General features: G+C 44.4%; 1 protein-coding gene across 1 annotated transcript in view; it reads right to left on the bottom strand.

Annotated features, from left to right (window-relative positions):
- PNPLA7 (patatin like phospholipase domain containing 7) overlaps positions 1–20,128 on the bottom strand; it is a 197,610-nt gene that overhangs the window by 29,025 nt on the left and 148,457 nt on the right. The window contains 4 exon segments of the mRNA XM_056540343.1: positions 450–606; positions 13,951–14,069; positions 16,430–16,612; positions 19,875–20,043. Of these exon segments, the coding sequence (XP_056396318.1) occupies positions 450–606; positions 13,951–14,069; positions 16,430–16,612; positions 19,875–20,043 (628 nt within the window).

Below are 20,128 nucleotides of genomic sequence, written 5' to 3'. Positions count from 1 at the left end.
CCCCCAAGGCAGAAGTGAGCTTCACGCACATAGAGGAGTCTCTATAAAGAGTCATTGGTGAGGCTGGGGTGATGTAACGATACTATAGAGCAGTGGTCTCCAAACTCTGGCCCTCCAGATGTTGCAAAACTACAACTCCCAGCATGCCCGGACAGCCAACGGCTGTCCGGGCATGCTGGGAGTTGTAGTTTTGCAACATCTGGAGGGCCACAGTTTGGAGACCACAGCAATAGAAAATACAATAGGGGAGCAGTGATTCCAGTTGCTCCTGGGGAGGGGGGTCACCAGGAATAGGATTCCAGTATATATTCTGTATTGCTGAAACAAATATTGATGTCATTAGTTAGTGATTATTGTGCAAGTGACCTCAGGACTTGTTTTGTCCTTATGGCTAATTGAAAACGATAAATCCCCATAATAAATGCCCCAACCCCAGAGAAGCGACCCACCATGGACCACTCTCGGGCTCTGATCTTCACGCGGTTGAAGCTGCGCTCCTCTGCATACAGCGCTCCCATAAAGGACCCGATGGACGTCCCTCCAATCAAATCGATGGGGATCCCCGCCTCGATCAGCGCTTTGATGATTCCCACTTGTGAGCAGCCCCTGAGAAGGGAACAAAAAAAAAAAAAAAAAGGGGGCAGTCAGAGCAACATCCGGTGAGGATAGAAAAGGGTCTCCGGGGAAATGAACTTATATCTAAACCGGCCGTAACAAAATCCCAGTCAAGTCTATGGGATTTTGTGATTAGCCGTTGGGTACTCCGGTGGAAAACATTTTTATTTATTTTTTTTTTTAAATCAACTGGTGCCAAAAAGTTAAACAAATTTGTAAATGACTTCTATTTTAAAAAAATGTAATCCTTCCAGTACTTATTAGCTGCTGAATACTACTGAGGAAATTCTTTTCTTTTTGGATTTCCTTTCTGTCTGACCACAGTGATCTCTGCTGACACCTCTGTCCATGTCAGGAACTGTCCAGAGCAGGAGGAAATCCCCAGAGCAAACCTCTCGTGCTCTGGACAGTTCCTAAAATGGACAGAGGTGTCAGCAGAGAGCACTGTGGACAGACCGAAAAGAAATCCAAAAAGAAAAGAATTTCCTCTGTTGTATTTAGCAGCTAATAAGTACTGGAAGGATTAAGATTTTTTTAATAGAAGTAATTTACAAATCTGTTTAACTTTCTGGAGCCAGTTGAGATAGATATATATCTATATCTCTATCTATATATCTATATCTATATATCTATATATCTATATATCTATATATCTATATATCTATATATCTATATATCTATATATATATATATCTCAAGGCTAGTTTGTGAGTCGCTCACCCAGTGCACGCCCAACTCGCCTCCTGTGCCGTGGACCGGCCGGTACCGCACCGGCTACTCACTTGTGCAAGAAGAAACAAGGTCCGGCACTAGGTTGCAAGTAAAAACTTCTTATTCTTTTATTTCAAGATTCTGCGGTACAGGGTAGAAAGGCTGACGCGTTTCGCTAAAAAGCTTAATCGTAGACTGAGTCTACGATTAAGCTTTTTAGCGAAACGCGTCAGACTTTCTACCCTGTACCGCAGAATCTTGAAATAAAAGAATAAGAAGTTTTTACTTGCAACCTAGTGCCGGACCTTGTTTCTTCTTGCATATATATATATATATATATATATATATATATATATATAAATATATATAAAAGTTTATTCCTGGATAACCCCTTTAATATGGAGGCAATGCCTGGCCAGACTGTGCATACAGATCTAAACTGGAAGCATCTTAGCGATCAATCACGCTGTCGGTTTGGGTCATTCGATCCGCAGAGTATTGCACCTGCTCTAAAGATGCAAAACACACATCTGTATTACACACATGGGAACGGCGTAAGTGGAAACCTATATGTGACATCATTACGTGCTGTGTCCTCCATCCCATCAGTCATCCAGCTGTCATAGAAATGCGCAGCCACTGTCCTATCCTTCCAATGTCTCTAGGGGTTCGTTCACACTTTAGATCTTTTGCTTGGAGATTCCATCTGGCGGCAGCTGTCAATATCCTTCGGCGGTAGGACCGCGCGGACCAGCACCATCACCATTGACGTCAATGCAATGCGCAGCTTTATTCTTTTGAGGGATCAATTTTCACCGAGTGAATGGGTTCGCGGAAGGCCCATTTACACCCATGTTAAAGGGGTACTCCGGTGGAAAACTTTTTCTTTTTTTAAATCAACTGGCGCCAGAAAGTTACACAGATTTGTAAATTACTTCTACTATAAAAATCTTAATCCTTCCAGTACTTATTAGCTGCTGAATACTACAGAGGAAAGCCTTTTCTTTTTAAAACACAGTTCTCTCTGCTGACATCATGACCACAGTGCTCTCTGCTGACATCTCTGTCCATTTTAGGAACTGTCCAGAGCAGCATATGTTTTCTATGGGGACCGTTCTTAAAATGGACAGAGATGTCAGCAGAGAGCACTGTGCTCGTGATGTCAGCAGAGAGCTTTGTGTTCCAAAAAAAAAAAGGAATTTCCGCTGTAGTATTCAGCAGCTAATAAGTACTGGAAGGATTAAGATGTTTTAATAGGAGTAATTTACAAATCTGTTTAACTTTCTGGCACCAGATGATTAAAAAAAATAAAAAAAAAGCTTTCCACCGGAGTACCCCTTAAAGGTTCACGCAGCGTAATCCCTGAGCACAATTCTGTGTGCGGAAATTCCACAGTGTGAACCTAACCTTAGGCTTCGTGTTAGATCTTGATGAATTGCCTGTAAGGCCTTGTTCACACTACGGACTATCCGCCCGGGTGGACATTCCGTGCACAGCAGTCCAGACTGAATTAGTTGGTGCTAAGACCGCTCACACATGTGCTGTCTCCATAGACGGCAATGCATGGAGATATTCCGGGTGGACATTCTGTGCACAGAAGGCGCACACTGGATCAGCGCTAGGACCACTCGGACATGCACAGTCTTCATAGATTGCAATGCATGGAGGAGATATTCCGTGAGAAGATTCCGTCACCTACGGACGCCGCCAAAATCCTTCAGGGCTAGGGCCGCACAAACATGCGCAGTCACTATTGATAGCAATGCATTCTGCGCAATTTCGGCCGAATGAATGAACATGAAGATGGGAGGCTGCTGCACCTGAACTTCTGAGCTGAATTTCTCCGCCTTAGAGCAGGAAAAGTGTATTTACAGGAAAGAAGAAGCACTTGAAGGTTGTGAACGTCCCCAATGAGTAAAGCGTTAAACCCCCAGTTGGCGCGGTGCGGAGCCCGTCTCACGCTGATATCATTATGCCACTTATCATTACTTAATTGTAATCGGTATTTTTGGCTCTCGACCAGGGACCCGCAGATTACGTGCCGCCAGCCTGATGTGAGGCTGATTTACATACATCTCAATTCTTCCGACCTTGAAGAGGATCTGCAGATATTATCCTCGGGGCGAGACAGATTCTGCTTCTCTGCACAAAGTTTTGTTGAAAGGGAAGGATTCTTTTGTTTTTCTGCCTTGATTTACCATCTGCGCGGTGCGGAGAACGCCGTGCCCCTCGCTGATCCAACAATCAGGCATCCTAATTTATCTAACAAAAGCCACAGTGACCCAAAGGGACAATTTACTCAGAATTGGTCGTATTATTCCCATTTTGGAGATTAGAAAGTGAAACATTTATATATCACATAATACTGTAGTATAAAATCATTTCATCTAGATTTAACCAGCTTTAAAAATGATCTCGCCCCCTAGGGGTGGAGACACAACCTAAGTGTTCCTCAGGGAATGCAATAGTCTGCAGAGCAATAAAAAGCAGACAAACCGCAAGGGTTCTGGGCATTGCATCAGCAACAATGTCACAAAGATGCCATATTGCAGTGTATTCCAGCCAGTGTGCCTCCAGCTGTTGCAAAACTTCAAATCCCAGCAAGTGTGAGACTGACATGTGCCTCCTATTTCCTATGTGTACAATGGATGGCATCAGATCTAGAATTCAGAGCCCGAATCCCATGTAAACACGAGATGACACAGATGGCAGATGACATACATGAGTTCTGCTTCCTGAACACGTCAGAGAATCTCATGTAGACGTGCAGACAGCCATAGGTTATTGCCGCAACCTGCTCCTCTCCAGTGTTTATTCCATTTCAGTAGACGATTAACCAGCAGCACAAGGATATATGCAATGGTGGGTGAATGGCTGAGGGGGTGCAGTTATATGTTATGTAGTATCTGTACTGGTGGGTGAATGGCTGAGGGGGTGCAGTTATATGTTATGTAGTATCTGTACTGGTGGGTAAATGGCTGATGGGTGCAGTTATATGTTATGTGGTATCCGTACTGGTGGGTGAATGGCTGAGGGGGTGCAGTTATATGTTATGCGGTATATGTACTGGTAGGTGAATGGTTGAGGGGGTGCAGTTATATGTTATGTGGTATCTGTACTGGGGGGGTGAATGGCTGAGGGGTGCAGTTATATCTTATGTGGTATCTGTACTGGGGGGTGAATGGATAAGGGGGTGCAGTTATATGTTATGTGGTATCTGTACTGGTGGGTGAATGGCTGAGGGGGAGCAGTTATATGTTATGTAGTATCTGTACTGGTGGGTGAATGGCTGAGGGGTGCAGTTATATGTTATGTAGTATCTGTACTGGTGGGTGAATGGCTGAGGGGGTGCAGTTATATGTTATGTGGTATCTGTACTGGTGGGTGAATGGCTGAGGGGGTGCAGTTATATGTTATATGTACTGGTAGGTGAATGGCTGAGGGGGTGCAGTTTTATGTTATGTGGTATCTGTACTGGTGGGTTAATGGCTAAAGGGGTGCAGTTATATGTTATGTGGTATCTGTACTGGTGGGTGAATGGCTGAGGGGGTGCAGTTATATGTTATGCAGTATATGTACTGGTGGGTGAATGGCTGAGGGGTGCAGTTATATGTTATGTGGTATCTGTACTGGTGGGTGAATGGCTGAGGGGGTGTAGTTATATGTTATGTGGTACCTGTACTGGTGGGTGAATGGCTGAGGGGGTGCAGTTATATCTTATGTGGTATCTGTACTGGTGGGTTAATGGCTAAGGGGGTGCAGTTATATGTTATGTGGTATATGCACTGGTGGGTGAATGGCTGAGGGGGTGCAGTTATATATTATGTGGTATCTGTACTGGTGGGTGAATGGCTGAGGGGGTGCAGTTATATGTTATGTGGTATATGTACTGGTGGGTTAATGGCTGAGGGGGTGCAGTTCTATGTTATGTGGTATCTGTACTGGTGGGTGAATGGCTGAGGGGGTGCAGTTATATGTTATGTGGTATCTGTACTGGTGGGTGAATGGCTGAGGGGGTGCAGTTATATGTTATGGGGTATATGCAATGGTGGGTTAATGGCTAAGGGGGTGCAGTTATATGTTATGTGGTATCTGTACTGGTGGGTGAATGGCTGAGGGGGTGCAGTTATATGTTATGTGGTATCTGTACTGGTGGGTTAATGGCTAAGGGGGTGCAGGTTTATGTTATGTGGTATCTGTACTGGTGGGTGAATGGCTGAGGGGGTGCAGTTATATGTTATGCAGTATATGTACTGGTGGGTGAATGGCTGAGGGGTGCAGTTATATGTTATGTGGTATCTGTACTGGTGGGTGAATGGCTGAGGGGGTGTAGTTATATGTTATGTGGTACCTGTACTGGTGGGTGAATGGCTGAGGGGGTGTAGTTATATGTTATGTGGTATCTGTACTGGTGGGTGAATGGCTGAGGGGGTGTAGTTATATGTTATGTGGTATCTGTACTGGTGGGTTAATGGCTAAGGGGGTGCAGTTATATGTTATGTGGTATATGCACTGGTGGGTGAATGGCTGAGGGGGTGCATTTATATATTATGTGGTATCTGTACTGGTGGGTGAATGGCTGAGGGGGTGCAGTTATATATTATGTGGTATATGTACTGGTGGGTTAATGGCTGAGGGGGTGCAGTTATATGTTATGTGGTATCTGTACTGGTGGGTGAATGGCTGAGGGGGTGCAGTTATATGTTATGTTGTATCTGTACTGGTGGGTGAATGGCTGAGGGGGTGCAGTTATATGTTATGTGGTATATGCAATGGTGGGTTAATGGCTAAGGGGGTGCAGTTATATGTTATGTGGTATCTGTACTGGTGGGTGAATGGCTGAGGGGGTGCAGTTATATGTTATGTGGTATCTGTACTGGTGGGTTAATGGCTAAGGGGGTGCAGGTTTATGTTATGTGGTATCTGTACTGGTGGGTGAATGGCTGAGGGGGTGCAGTTATATGTTATGCAGTATATGTACTGGTGGGTGAATGGCTGAGGGGTGCAGTTATATGTTATGTGGTATCTGTACTGGTGGGTGAATGGCTGAGGGGGTGTAGTTATATGTTATGTGGTACCTGTACTGGTGGGTGAATGGCTGAGGGGGTGTAGTTATATGTTATGTGGTATCTGTACTGGTGGGTGAATGGCTGAGGGGGTGTAGTTATATGTTATGTGGTATCTGTACTGGTGGGTTAATGGCTAAGGGGGTGCAGTTATATGTTATGTGGTATATGCACTGGTGGGTGAATGGCTGAGGGGGTGCAGTTATATATTATGTGGTATCTGTACTGGTGGGTGAATGGCTGAGGGGGTGCAGTTATATGTTATGTGGTATATGTACTGGTGGGTTAATGGCTGAGGGGGTGCAGTTATATGTTATGTGGTATCTGTACTGGTGGGTGAATGGCTGAGGGGGTGCAGTTATATGTTATGTTGTATCTGTACTGGTGGGTGAATGGCTGAGGGGGTGCAGTTATATGTTATGTGATATATGTACTGGGGGGTGAATGGCTGAGGGGGTGCAGTTATATGTTATGTGGTACATGCACTGGTGGGTGAATGGCTGAGGGGGTGCAGTTATATGTTATGTGATATATGTACTGGTGGGTTAATGGCTAAAGGGGTGCAGTTATATGTTATGTGGTATATGCACTGGTGGGTGAATGGCTGAGGGGGTGCAGTTATATATTATGTGGTATCTGTACTGGTGGGTGAATGGCTGAGGGGGTGCAGTTATATGTTATGTGGTATATGCAATGGTGGGTTAATGGCTAAGGGGGTGAAGTTATATGTTATGTGATATATGTACTGGGGGGTGAATGGCTGAGGGGTGCAGTTATATGTTATGTGGTATCTGTACTGGTGGGTGAATGGCTGAGGGGGTGCAGTTATATGTTATGTGATACACTCATGGCCGTAAATGTTGGCACCCCTGAAATTTTTCTAGAAAATGAAGTATTTCTCACAGGAAAGGATTGCAGTAACACATGTTTTGCTATACACATGTTTATTCCCTTTGTGTGTATTGGAACTAAACCAAAAAAGGGAGGAAAAAAAGCAAATTGGACCTAATGTCACCAAACTCCAAAAATGGTCTGGACTAAATTACAGTGACCCCCGACCTACGATGGCCCCGACATATGACCAAATCGACATACGATGCTTTTTTATGTTGGGGCCATCGCATTAAGTGCTATCCGGCAGCGCAAAATGCTTAAGCTGCTTCCGGATAGCAGCTTAATGTTCCCCGTGTGGTTCGGTAAGTATTACTTACCCCTCTACGATGCTCCGGGGTGCCCTCCGGGTCCAGCGCTGGTCTTTCGGTGTCTTCTCGGCCCTCTCCGGTGACGTCAATACGCTGCTGCGCACGTCATCCAATAGGAATGGTGTACGCAGCGGCGTAATGACGTAGCTACGCAGGCCCAGTAAGGCCTTGCGGAAGACAGAAGAGGACCGGAGAAGACAGCGGAGGACCGGAGAAGACAGCGGAGGACCGGAGAAGACAGCGGAGGACCGGAGAAAACAGCGGAGGACCGGAGAAGACAGCGGAGGACCGGAGAAGACAGCGGAGGACCGGAGAAGACAGCGGAGGACCGGAGAAGACAGCGGAGGACCGGAGAAGACAGCGGAGGACCGGAGAAGACAGCGGAGGACCGGAGAAGACAGCGGAGGACCGGAGAAGACAGCGGAGGACCGGAGAAGACAGAGGAGGACCGGAGAAGACAGCGGAGGACCGGAGAAGACAGAAGAGGACCGGAGAAGACCAGGAGAGCCCAGCGGAGGCCCTGGATCACCATCGGGAGCAGCGGGGACACCATCTCGAGCGGCGGGGACAGGTAAGTACAGCTTCCTATACTTTACATTGCACAAATCCCTCAACATACGATGGATTCAATAAACGATGGCTCGTTTGGAACAAATTACCATCGTATGTTGAGGGACCACTGTATTGACACCCTTAACTTGATATTTGGTTACACACCCTTTGGGAAAAAAATAAGTGAAATCAGTGTCTTCCTATAACCATCAATAAGCTTCTTACACCTCTCAGCCGGAATTTTGGACCACTCTTCCTTTACAAACTGCTCCCGGTCTCTTATTGGAAGGCGCCTTTTCCCAACTGTAATTATAAGATCTCTCCACAGGTGATCAATGGGATTTAGATCTGGACTCATTGCTGACACTTCAGAACTCTCCAGCGCTTTGTTGTCATCCATTTCTGGGGCTTTTTGACGTATGTTTGGGGTCATTGTCCTGTTGGAAGACCCAAGATCTCGGACACAAACCCAGCTTTCTGACACTGGGCTGTACAGTGCGACCCAAAATCCATTGGTAATCCTCAGATTTCATGATGTCTTGTACACATTCAAGGCCCCCAGTGCCAGAGGCAGCAAAACAACCCAAAACATCACTGACCTCCCCCATATGTCACTGTAGGTACTGTGTTCTTTTCTTTGTAGGCCTCATTCTGTTTTCGGTAAACAGTAGAATGATGAGCTTTACCAAAAAAGTTGGAAGAACTTGGTTTAGTTCCAATACACACAAAGGGAATAAACATGTGTATAGCAAATCATGTGTTACTGCAATCCTTTCCTGTGAGAAATACTTCATTTTGTAGAAATATTTCAGGGGCGCCAACATTTACGGCCATGACTGTACTTTTTCCCTTCACTGTTGCGCCATGATGGTAGCACATTACCTTGAATACATGTGACTCCTAACAGGTAAGATAAAGGATTACAGTAGAAGATCAGTCCTAATAGTGGATCGCAGTCACAAGAGGACGTCTCTGGAACCTAATTTATCTTCTATAATTAACCTTTTCAGTGACATGACCGGGGACACCGAGCCCCCCCCCCCCCCCCACAGGAGATTGGTATATGTAGTCTCGCACACTGGCGAGGCGTCGCGGGTTAGAGTTCCCTATACTCACAGAGAACGGTACGCAGCGCTCGCCGCGGTCTCGGAAGATCTTAAGTGCTGCCTCCGGGAGATTGCACTCATGTATATACACCCCGTATACGTCGGTCGAGTTGGAAAATGCTTCCTCCGAGACAAAAGTGACAAAAATCAGACGAATGAGACCTTTCTTGTGTCACTGCCGAGGAGACTCCCTGTTATCCGTCTCTACTGACCTGAATTAACACACGGGAAGTGATCCCCTGCATTACAGTGGATGCTAGAAGAGTCATCAGTAGAGATGAGCGAACTTACAGTAAATTCAATTCGTCACGAACTTCTCGGCTCGGCAGTTGATGACTTATCCTGCATAAATTAGTTCAGCTTTCAGGTGTTCCGGTGGGATGGAAAAGGTGGATACAGTCCTAGGAAAGAGTCTCCTAGGACTGTATCCACCTTTTCCAGCCCACCGGAGCACCTGAAAGCTGAACTAATTTATGCCGGAAAAGTCATCAACTGTCGAGCCGAGAAGTTCGTGACGAATCGAATTTACTGTAAGTTCGCTCATCTCTAGTCATCAGCATCAAAAAAAAGTGTCTAGACACCCGACCCTGACCATTTATGATGGGGATTAATTAACCCTATAGATGCTGTACACATTTGGGGGGGGGGGTGAAAGAGGTATTGGAATTACTTTTATACCTGGTAGATGACAACGCAGAAGTTCTAATAATTGCGTAAAAGTGCAGTAAATACAGGGAAGTTACAGTGAATTGGCTCGTAGCGAACCTCGCAGCTCGGCTGTTGATTACTTTAGTCTGCGTAAATTAGTTCAGCTTTCCAAGGGCTCTGGTTGCCTGGAAAAGTCCGAGATGACAGTTTCACGTCTCCTAGGTCTGTATCCACCTTTTCCAGGCAACTGGAGCCCTTGGAAAGCTGAACTAATTCATGCAGACCAAAGTAATCAACAGCTGAGCTGCGAGCCAATTTACTGTAAGTTCGCTCAACTCTATTCATAACCTATAGCAGGGTTTCCAAACCAGGGTGCCTCCAGCTGTTGCAAAGCTACAACTCCCAGCATGCCCAGACAAGACTGTGGCTGGGGTTTGTGATTTTGTAAAATCTGAAGGTCACAGCATGGACTTTGGCTGTCCATGCATGATGAGAGTTCTAGTTCCATGCATTGAGGCAAACTGCGGTCCTATAGTGACATGTTGGGAGTTGTAGTTTTGCAGTTTAAAAGAGCACTGTCCTAGAGCAGTGTTTCCCAACCAGTGTGCCTCCAGCTGTTACAAAACTACAACTCCCAGCATGTCTGGACAGCCAAAGGCTGTCCGGGCATGCTGGGAGTTGTTGTTTTGCAACAGCTGGAGGCACACCGGTTGGGAAACACAGTCCTATCGTAAACAAAAATATTATAGACTGCTCTCCTGTGTGTACAATAGTTAAATATACCAGTATACATTATAATGATACTCCAAGGAATTGTTCATAACAATCATATATGTCCCTCTCAGTGCATGTTGGGAGTTGTAGTTTTGCAACAGCTGGAGGCACACTGATTGGGAAACACTGTCCTATCATAAAAAAATATTATAGACTGCTCTCCTGTGTATAATAATTTAAAATACATTATAATGATACTCTAAGGAATTGCTCATAACAATCCTATATGTCCCTCTCAGTGCATGTTGGGAGTTGTAGGTAGCCACAGTTTGGAGACCACTGTACAATATCATGGCCACTATCTGGGCCTTTTCCTCCCTAGAAACATTACTAATGCTCCCCAGTAAGCGTTTGCTCCCCCCCCTGCACCCCTATAACCATGATCCTCTTATAAAAGACAAAACTCCTCTCACTGTCTCTAACGAAATTGGATTGCGCTCACGGTGAAGACAACAATGTGACGTTTGCCCTTTAAGTGAGAGACGGTGACAGATGCCGGGCCTACGCACCGAGCAGATATGTGGGGGAGGATCTGTGTTTGCGAGGGGAGCAGTATCCTCTTTATTTCTATAGCCCGTCCTCAAATTCCCTGCAGGACGCGGAGGGATCACACGCAACGCCGGCTGCGATTCCTCTAAAGGGTTAATGTGCAACGCTACAGAATGAACCATCAATGAGCGATACACAATTCATCCCCCGGCTGCACTATTGTCTTCTCCAGTCACCTGCAGGGGAAGGGAAAAGAGGGTCTTTTGTATGGCGGCCTGCGAGAAAACAAAGACCCGGTAAGATCCTATGGGGAGGGAAGGTGGTGTGTGAACAACATGTGTAGCCTTCCACTCATGGGACTGTTCTGTGGATTTGTTCCCAGAGAATCGATCCGCTCTTAAAATTTGTAGGATCGGATTTCTGGCCAGAAACGTACGCAGTTTAACCCCCTGAGGATGCAGTGATTTCTCATTTCTGCCCCTTCATTTTTCCCTCGCGGCCTCTAATAACCATAAAGCTTTCAATTTTCCCCTTACATGTCCATATGAGGGCTTGTTTTTGCGTCACCATTAGTACTATGGAATCGCTATGACATCACTCATTTTATCACTAAATCTACGGTGAAAAAGAAAAAAAAAATAATATTTGTGGGATGAAAAAAAATTATATAAAAAAAAAAAAAAAATTGTGGGATGAAAAATAAAATACTATAATAAAAAAAAATTAATAAAAATAAATTGTAGGATGAAAAATAAAGAAAATAATATAATAAAATAATAAAAAAAACAAAAAATTTGTGGTATGAATAATAAAATAAAATAAACCCCTGCCATTTTGAAAATTGTGGGGGCTTCCGTTTATACGCAGTATACTTTTCATTAATAAAATGACGCATTTTCTTTATTTTGTAGGTGCATACAATTACAACTATACCCAGCTATATAGGTTTCGTTTTATATTTTACTACTTTTACAAAATTAAAACTTTTTGTACAAAAATTGGTATGCTTAAAATTGTCCTCTTCTGGCGCCCTTTAACACTTCCAATTTTCCATATACAGAGATATATGAGGGTCATTTTTTTTGCCGTGATCTGTAGTTTTTATTGGTGCCATTTTTGATTTGATGGGACTTTTTGATCACTTTCTATTATTTTTTTTTCTGGTATATGAAGTAACCAAAAATCAGCAATTTTGGACTTTTTTCTTTTTTATGTTGACGCCATTGGCTATGAAAACATTTTATTGGTTTAGACATTGACTTTACACATGCGGCATTACCATATGTTTATTATTGTTTACATTCATTTATTTGAAAAACCAAAAAGGGGAGGGGGGTGATTCAAAGTATTATTAGGGAAGGGGCTAATTGTCTTTTATTTACATTTTTTTTTAACCTTTGAGTTACTATTTTTTATTCCCCATAGGAGACCATAACCTGTAAACTGACCAATGCCGTGTCACAGGAGCCCGCCATAGCTCAGCATTGATCAGTGTTATCGGTGCTCCATTGCTTCGGGCTGCTGAGACTTCCTGCAGTGTTGGAGCATCGATCAGTTCCATCTGTCCTTTCAGCTGATCGAGACCCCACAATTTCGCAGCGGTGGTCCCGATCAGCTCCCAGAGCCAACTGGCAATTTTTTCTTCATTTTAGATGCTGCAATCAACTTTGACCCAATGTCTAAAGCAGGGTTTCCCAACCGGTGGTACGCATACCCCTAGGGGTAACGCCACCAGTTGTGCGGGGGTACGCAATGTGCTGACAAATACCGGCCATGCATTGGCGCGGAATGGCCGCGGCAGTTCTCAGTAAAGTATCGCGGCCGCAGCTCCGGCTACTTTACTGGAGCTGCTTGGTTGCTGAGGTTCCACACAGCGCAGGAAGACGTCATCCTCCTGTGCAGCGCCGAACGGGACCCGAACAAGCTGGGTGATGTAAAAAAAAAAGGTGAAAACCAAGTGTATGGGAGGGAGGGAGATATATATATATATATATATATATATATATCTATTAGCCCAGAGGGGATCGGAGGGGGGGATGGGTGGGGGGAGAGAAATAATGGCACAAGGGCATTAAGATGGAGGGATAATGGCAAAAGGGGATCAGAGGGAGGGGGGAATTATGGCACACGGGGATTAAGATGGAGGGGGGGGGGGGTAATGATTATTATGATGATTCCCTGTTGCCATATCGGATAATAATGGCACAAGGGGATAAGTATAAAGGTAAGCACACGCCTTTTGTCTGCGGGTACCCCTCGGACATACTTTCAGCCTTTGGGGGTACAGTCGCCAAAAAGTTTGAGAACCACTGGTCTAAAGGGTTAATGCTGGACATCGGCCAAGGCAGACTATAAAAGAAGATGGGAGATCCTGGTGTACGGGGGAGGTAAAGAGACCTCCGGCTGCCTTTGAACTCATCGAACCTTTGCAGTGTAAGGAGGGATGCAGTGAGCCGCAGGAACGCACCAGTGCAGCTCCTGCGTGCAAAGTACCTGGCTGCAGCATCGCACATTTACAGCACATCACTTAGCGGTTTAAAAACCAAATAAATAAAATAAAAAAACCAGGTTGTTTTCTTATAGACTGAGAGCCGCGCCTGTCCATGGGTAGTTTTTGATATTGCTGTTTAGTCTCATACCTGAACTGCAATACCAAACACAATCCAGGGACAGGGGTGGCGCTGTTTTTAAAAAGAGAGAACAGCCATGTTTTCCTAACCGTATAACCACCCAATAAGTAGTAAAAAAAAAAAAAAAAAAAAAAAAAAGCCAAAATTAAGCTCGTACCTCGCACCTCCTCCTCCTAGTACTAGAGCAATGGTGTTCCCTGTTAGGACACGGGCCAGGCGGGAGAAATCACAGTGACGGTCTGGCGGCTTCTGAGACACCCGCTCGAACATCTCAATCTGCACAAATGGGGAAAAGAAGAATGAAAACCAGCTGCCAGTCATATGTACTTACTATATATATTATCGGTGGAATGATATATAAATAATACTACAGAGATTAGGATACATAAAAACCAAGTTAAAGGGGTACTCCGCTGCTCAGCGTTTGGAACAAACTGTTCCGAACGCTGGGGCCGGCGCCGGGAGCTCGTGACGTCATATCCCTGCCCCCTCAATGAAAGTCTATGGGCGGGGGCGTGACAGCTGCAGAGCAGCATAGGTTTTCTATGGGGATTTTCTCCTACTCTGGACAGTTCTTAAAATGGACAGAGATGTCAGCAGAGAGCACTGTGCTCGTGATGTCAGCAGAGAGCTCTGTGTTCCAAAAAGAAAACCATTTCCTCTGGAGTATTTAGCAGCTAATAAGTACTGGAAGGATTTTTTTAATAGAAGTAATTTACAAATCTGTTTAACTTTCTGGCACCAGTTGATTTAAAAAAAAAAAAAAAAGTTTTCCACCGGAGTACCCCTTTAATTAATTAATTTTTCATCTTCTATATACATACAAGTAAGGCAGAAGAATCACCATCGCCCACATACATATATCTACAAGTAAGGCAGAAGCATCACCACCCTCTAGACCAGTGTTTCCCAACCAGGGTGCCTCCAGCTGTGGCCAAACTACAACTTCCAGCATGCCCGGACAGCCAAAGGCTGTCCGGGCATGCTGGGAGTTGTAGTTTGGCCACAGCTGGAGGCACCCTGGTTGGGAAACACTGATCTAGACTATATACTGTCACCTGGACAGAGCACTGTTAGAGCCAATAATCCAACAAATATTGTGAACCCAAAGTGAAGCAAAAAAGTCCAGCTCTCCCTCTGTAGCCCAAAGCGTCTCGGACCGGAACCAACCACTTCCATGCAATATTGATCAAACAAACAGGATGGTCCAGTGTTTGGTTTGGTAAAATAACAAGGATTTTATTCAAAAGATACAGGTACAAACATCGTGACGCGTTTCGGCTGCTAGTTCACAGCCTTAAAGGAGTACTCCGGTGAAAAATATATATTTTTTTAATCAACTGGTGCCAGAAAGTTAAACAGATTTGTAAATGACTTCTATTAAAAAATCTTAATCCTTCCAGTACTTATTAACAGCTGTATGCTACAGAGGAAATTCTTTTCTTCTTGAATTTCTTTTGTGTCTTGTCCACAGTGCTCTCTGCTGACACCTCTGCCCGTGTCAGGAACTGTCCAGAGCAGCATAGGTTTGCTATGAGGATTTTCTCCTGCTCTGGACAGTTCCTGATACGGGCATCAGGTGTCAGCAGAGAGCACTGTGGACAAGACAAAAAAGAAAGAAATTCAAAAAGAAAATAATTTCCTCTGTAGCATATAGCTGGTAATAAGTACTGGAAGGATTAAGATTTTTTAATAGTCATTTACAAATCTGTTTAACTTTCTGGCACCAGTTGACTAAAAAAAAAAAAAAGTTTTCCACCGGAGCACCCCTTTAAAGGTGCCAGAAAGTGAAACAGATAAACAGATTTGTAAATTACTTCAATAAAAAAAAAATCTTAATCCTTCCAGTACTTATTACCTGCTGAGTACTACAGAGGAAATTATTTTCTTTTTGGAACACAGAGCTCTCTGCTGACATCATGACCACAGTGCTCTCTGCTGACACCTCTGTCCATTTTAGGAACTGTCCAGAGTAGGAGAAAATCCCCATAGCAAACATATGCTGCTCTGTGTTTCAAAAAGAAAATAATTTCCTCTGTAGTATTCAGCAGCTAATAAGTACTGGAAGGATTAAGATTTTTTTATAGAAGTAATTTACAAATCTGTGTAACTTTCTGGCACCAGTTGATTTAAAAAAAAAAAAAATAAATGTTTTCCACAGGAGTACCCCTTTAAGGCTGTGAACTAGCAGGCGAAACGCGTCAAGATGTTTGTACCTGTATCTTTTGAATAAAATCCTCGTTATTTTACCGAACCAAGCGCTGAACCATCCTGTTTGTTTGAACAAATATTGTGATATGTTTACAGCAGCTTCAGGTTATTTTTGATGCTGACAGGAGACGTCAGGTAACGGCCATGACTATTGGACGCGGTGCCTTGTTGTGCCGCACACGTCTGACATGTAGGAAGTAATTGCAGAAGGGTCTGTGATATGGAAGTGAGCCGCTCGGGAGGCCATTATACGAGCCCCATGAGGATTTCTGTCAGATGAACCAACAAAGTATAAATCAGCCAAATCACATGTCCTCCAGGGGATCGGAGAACATTCTGCCCATCGCTGCTGCCCGTCAGTGGATGCCGCTCAGACGTTACCCCCCCATCTCCAATTACTACATTTCAGGGGGAACAGTTCTTACCAATTTGGGCAGACTCCTCTTAGAGAAAACTCTGTGAGGACAACGAAGGTGAAGATGACCGGAGCACCAGCTTCTCATGTTCAGCCATTCCACAGTGCGGAAAGGTGGGGGCCCGTCCTCTTTATGGAGCAGAATCAGCTGCTTCTGGGCCCGCACCGCTGTGTTCTCCAACATCTTCTCAAGCTGTAACAAAAAAATAAAAAGTACAAAATCAGTCATGTGCTTTACTGACACGGGAGATTATTATGTTGGTGCTTGTGAGAAAATCAACTCGGCAGGTTACAGCCAAATGATCAATGGCCACTTTATTAGGTACACCTCTCTAGTCCCGTGTCACACCGCTGTATACTTTGTCTAAGGTGCTGGACACATTCCCCACGGAAATAGCAACAGAGAAAGGAACGGAGCACTCACCACCCGGGACCTAATTACAGTAACTTCACTTCATATCAAACAATAAAACAGCAAACAATAAGGGCAGAGGGAGCGGGAAGGCAAGGAGCGATTCCTACAGACATGATGACATCACACAGTTCATATGGACATGATGACATCACACAGTTCCCCCATATAGACATGATGACATCACACAGTTCCTCCATATGGACATGATGACATCACACAGTTCCCCCATATGGACATGATGACATCACACAGTTCCTCCATATAGACATGATGACATCACACAGTTCCTCCATATGGACATGATGACATCACACAGTTCCTCCATATGGACATGATGACATCACACAGTTCATATGGACATGATGACATCACACAGTTCATATGGACATGATGACATCACACAGTTCCCCCATATGGACATGATGACATCACACAGTTCCTCCATATAGACATGATGACATCACACAGTTCATATGGACATGATGACATCACACAGTTCCCCCATATGGACATGATGACATCACACAGTTCCTCCATATAGACATGATGACATCACACAGTTCCTCCATATGGACATGATGACATCACACAGTTCCTCTATATAGAAACGATGACATCACACAGTTCATATGGACATGATGACATCACACAGTTCCCCCATATAGACATGATGACATCACACAGTTCCCCCATATGGACATGATGACATCACACAGTTCCCCCATATAGACATGACAACATATGATGTAATCTTAAACCAGTTCACCCATTCTCCTCTGACACCAACAAGGCATTTTCCTCCACACAACAGCCGCTCACTGGATATTTCCTCTTTTCCGGACCATTCTCTGTAAACCCCAGAGATGGTTGTGGTGAAAATCCCAGTAGATCAGCAGTTTCTGAAATACTCAGACCGGCCCCGTCTGGCACCAACAACCATGCTAGGTTTACGGTCACTTAAATCCCCCTTTTTTCCCCATTCTGATGTTAGAACCTCAGCAAGAGATCCTGACCCCATCTACATGCCTAAATGCATTAAGTCGCTGCCATGTGATTGGCTGATTAGCTATTTGTGTAAACCAGCAATTGGACAGGTGTACCTAATAAAGTGTCCAGGGAGTGTATACGATGTTGTTAGTTTGGGTCATCAGACCCCCCCCCCCCCCACTGTGGGCCACGTATTTGGTCATTGACTTTATATAGATGCAGAACTGTTTAATATTGCCGCAGTGTAAAGGGTTAACGTCTGGTACAATCCTGTGACTGATTATAAATCTGCGCTGTAGCCGCCCCTGCTGAACCCTGACAGACGTACACACAATCTCCCGCGCTCTCCGTTGATTACATGCGCCCGCTGCACGTCTGGGCAGGATCTTTAATAAAGTAGAAATCAAACCCATATTTCAGTAACAGACGCCGGAGCCGTTCATTTCATATAGTGCGGCGCATAATGATAAACCAATATACAGACTACAAGACGAGGTCGTGTTCATGGTGGCAAAGACCAATCCCAGCACCCCTGTGGTACCCGGTGACTATGGGGCAGTATGTATTCTCGATCTCCAAAATCGCATTCAACAACAAGTAGATTTTAAGCTCAAAACCACTTTAATAAATGTAATTGTATGAATTTAATTCTTAGCTATAAGGAGCTCATAATAGACAAATCCCAATAATATCAATAAAATTAATTCATTTATTTTTCATCTTCTATATACATTACAAGTAAGGCAGAAGCATCACCACCATCTAGACCAGTGTTTCCCAACCAGGGTGCCTCCAGCTGTGGCCAAACTACAACTTCCAGCATGCCCGGACAGCCTTCGGCTGTCCGGGCATGCTGGAAGTTGTAGTTTGGCCATAGAGGCCAATCCCCTACATTATGACCCACCCTACGAGGCAACCTTTCTTTCCAGGATACATATGTGCTGACCTATGAACCTGGCGAGCAGTAGTATGGGAGTCACAGGTATATATCCTGATCCCTTATAGATAGCAGCAGTATACAGATAGAGCTGGAGGGGAGGTGTATAACTACTATATATCCTGATTCCATAGAGATAGCAGCAGTATACAGATAGAGCTAGAGGGAATGTGTATAACTACTATATATCCTGATCCCATAGAGATAGCAGCAGTATACAGATAGAGCTGGAGGAGAGGTGTATAACTACTATATATCCTGATCCCATATAGATAGCAGCAGTATACAGATAGAGCTAGAGGGAATGTGTATAACTACTATATATCCTGATCCTATAGAGATAGCAGCAGTATACAGATAGAGCTGAGGGGAGGTGTATAACTACTATATATCCTGATCCCATAGAGATAGAGCTGGAGGGGAGGTGTATAACTACTATATATCCTGATCCCATAGAGATAGCAGCAGTATACAGATAGAGCTGGAGGGAAGGTGTATAACTACTGTATATCCTCATCCCATAGAGATAGAGCTGGAGGGGAGGCATATAACTACTATATATCCTGATCCCATAGAGATAGCAGCAGTATACAGATAGAGCTGGAGAGGAGGTGTATAACTACTATATATACTGATCCCATAGAGATAGCAGAAGCAGTATACAGATAGTGCTGGAGGGGAGGTGTATAACTACTATATATCCTGACCCCATAGAGATAGCAGCAGTATACAGATAGAGCTGGAGAGGAGGTGTATACTATATATACTGGCTCCGGAAAGTTAAACAGATTTGTAAATTACTTCTATTAAAAATCCAATAGTTATTAGCTTCTGAAGTGTAGTTGTTGTTTTCTGTCTAACTGCTTTCTGATGACTCACGTCCCGGGAGCTGTGCAGTTCCTATGGGGATATTCTCCCATCATGCACAGCTCCCGGGACGTGACATTATCATTGAGCAGTTAGACAGAAAACTTCAGAAGCTAATAACTATTGGAAGGATTAAGAATTTTTAATAGAATTTACAAATCTGTTTAACTTTCCGGAGCCAGTTGATATATATATAAAAAAAAGGTTTTGCCTGGAATACCCCTTTAAGTAAAATCTTCCTTCCCTCACCTCCCCAACAGTGGGCTCCTGATCTCCCAGCCCAACGATAAGGATGCAGTCAGCCTGTCGGATGCAGCGCTGGGTCCAGGGCGTGAGGTAATAGTCGGACTGATACAGGACAATCCGGTGGATGTCTTCTTGTTGACCCAACCAGCTGGAAAGTCTGTACTCATGGACACTGTGAATGGAAAAACAAGAGAATTGTAGAGGATAAACAAAGCGGACAGACTCCATAGGAGACCATACTGGACCTGCATATTCTC

Source organism: Hyla sarda, chromosome 9 (assembly GCF_029499605.1).
Source record: "Hyla sarda isolate aHylSar1 chromosome 9, aHylSar1.hap1, whole genome shotgun sequence".
NCBI classification, from domain to species: Eukaryota; Metazoa; Chordata; class Amphibia; order Anura; family Hylidae; genus Hyla; species Hyla sarda.
Note: the sequence above shows the minus strand (reverse complement) of the source record. Positions and strands in the feature narration are given on the sequence as shown.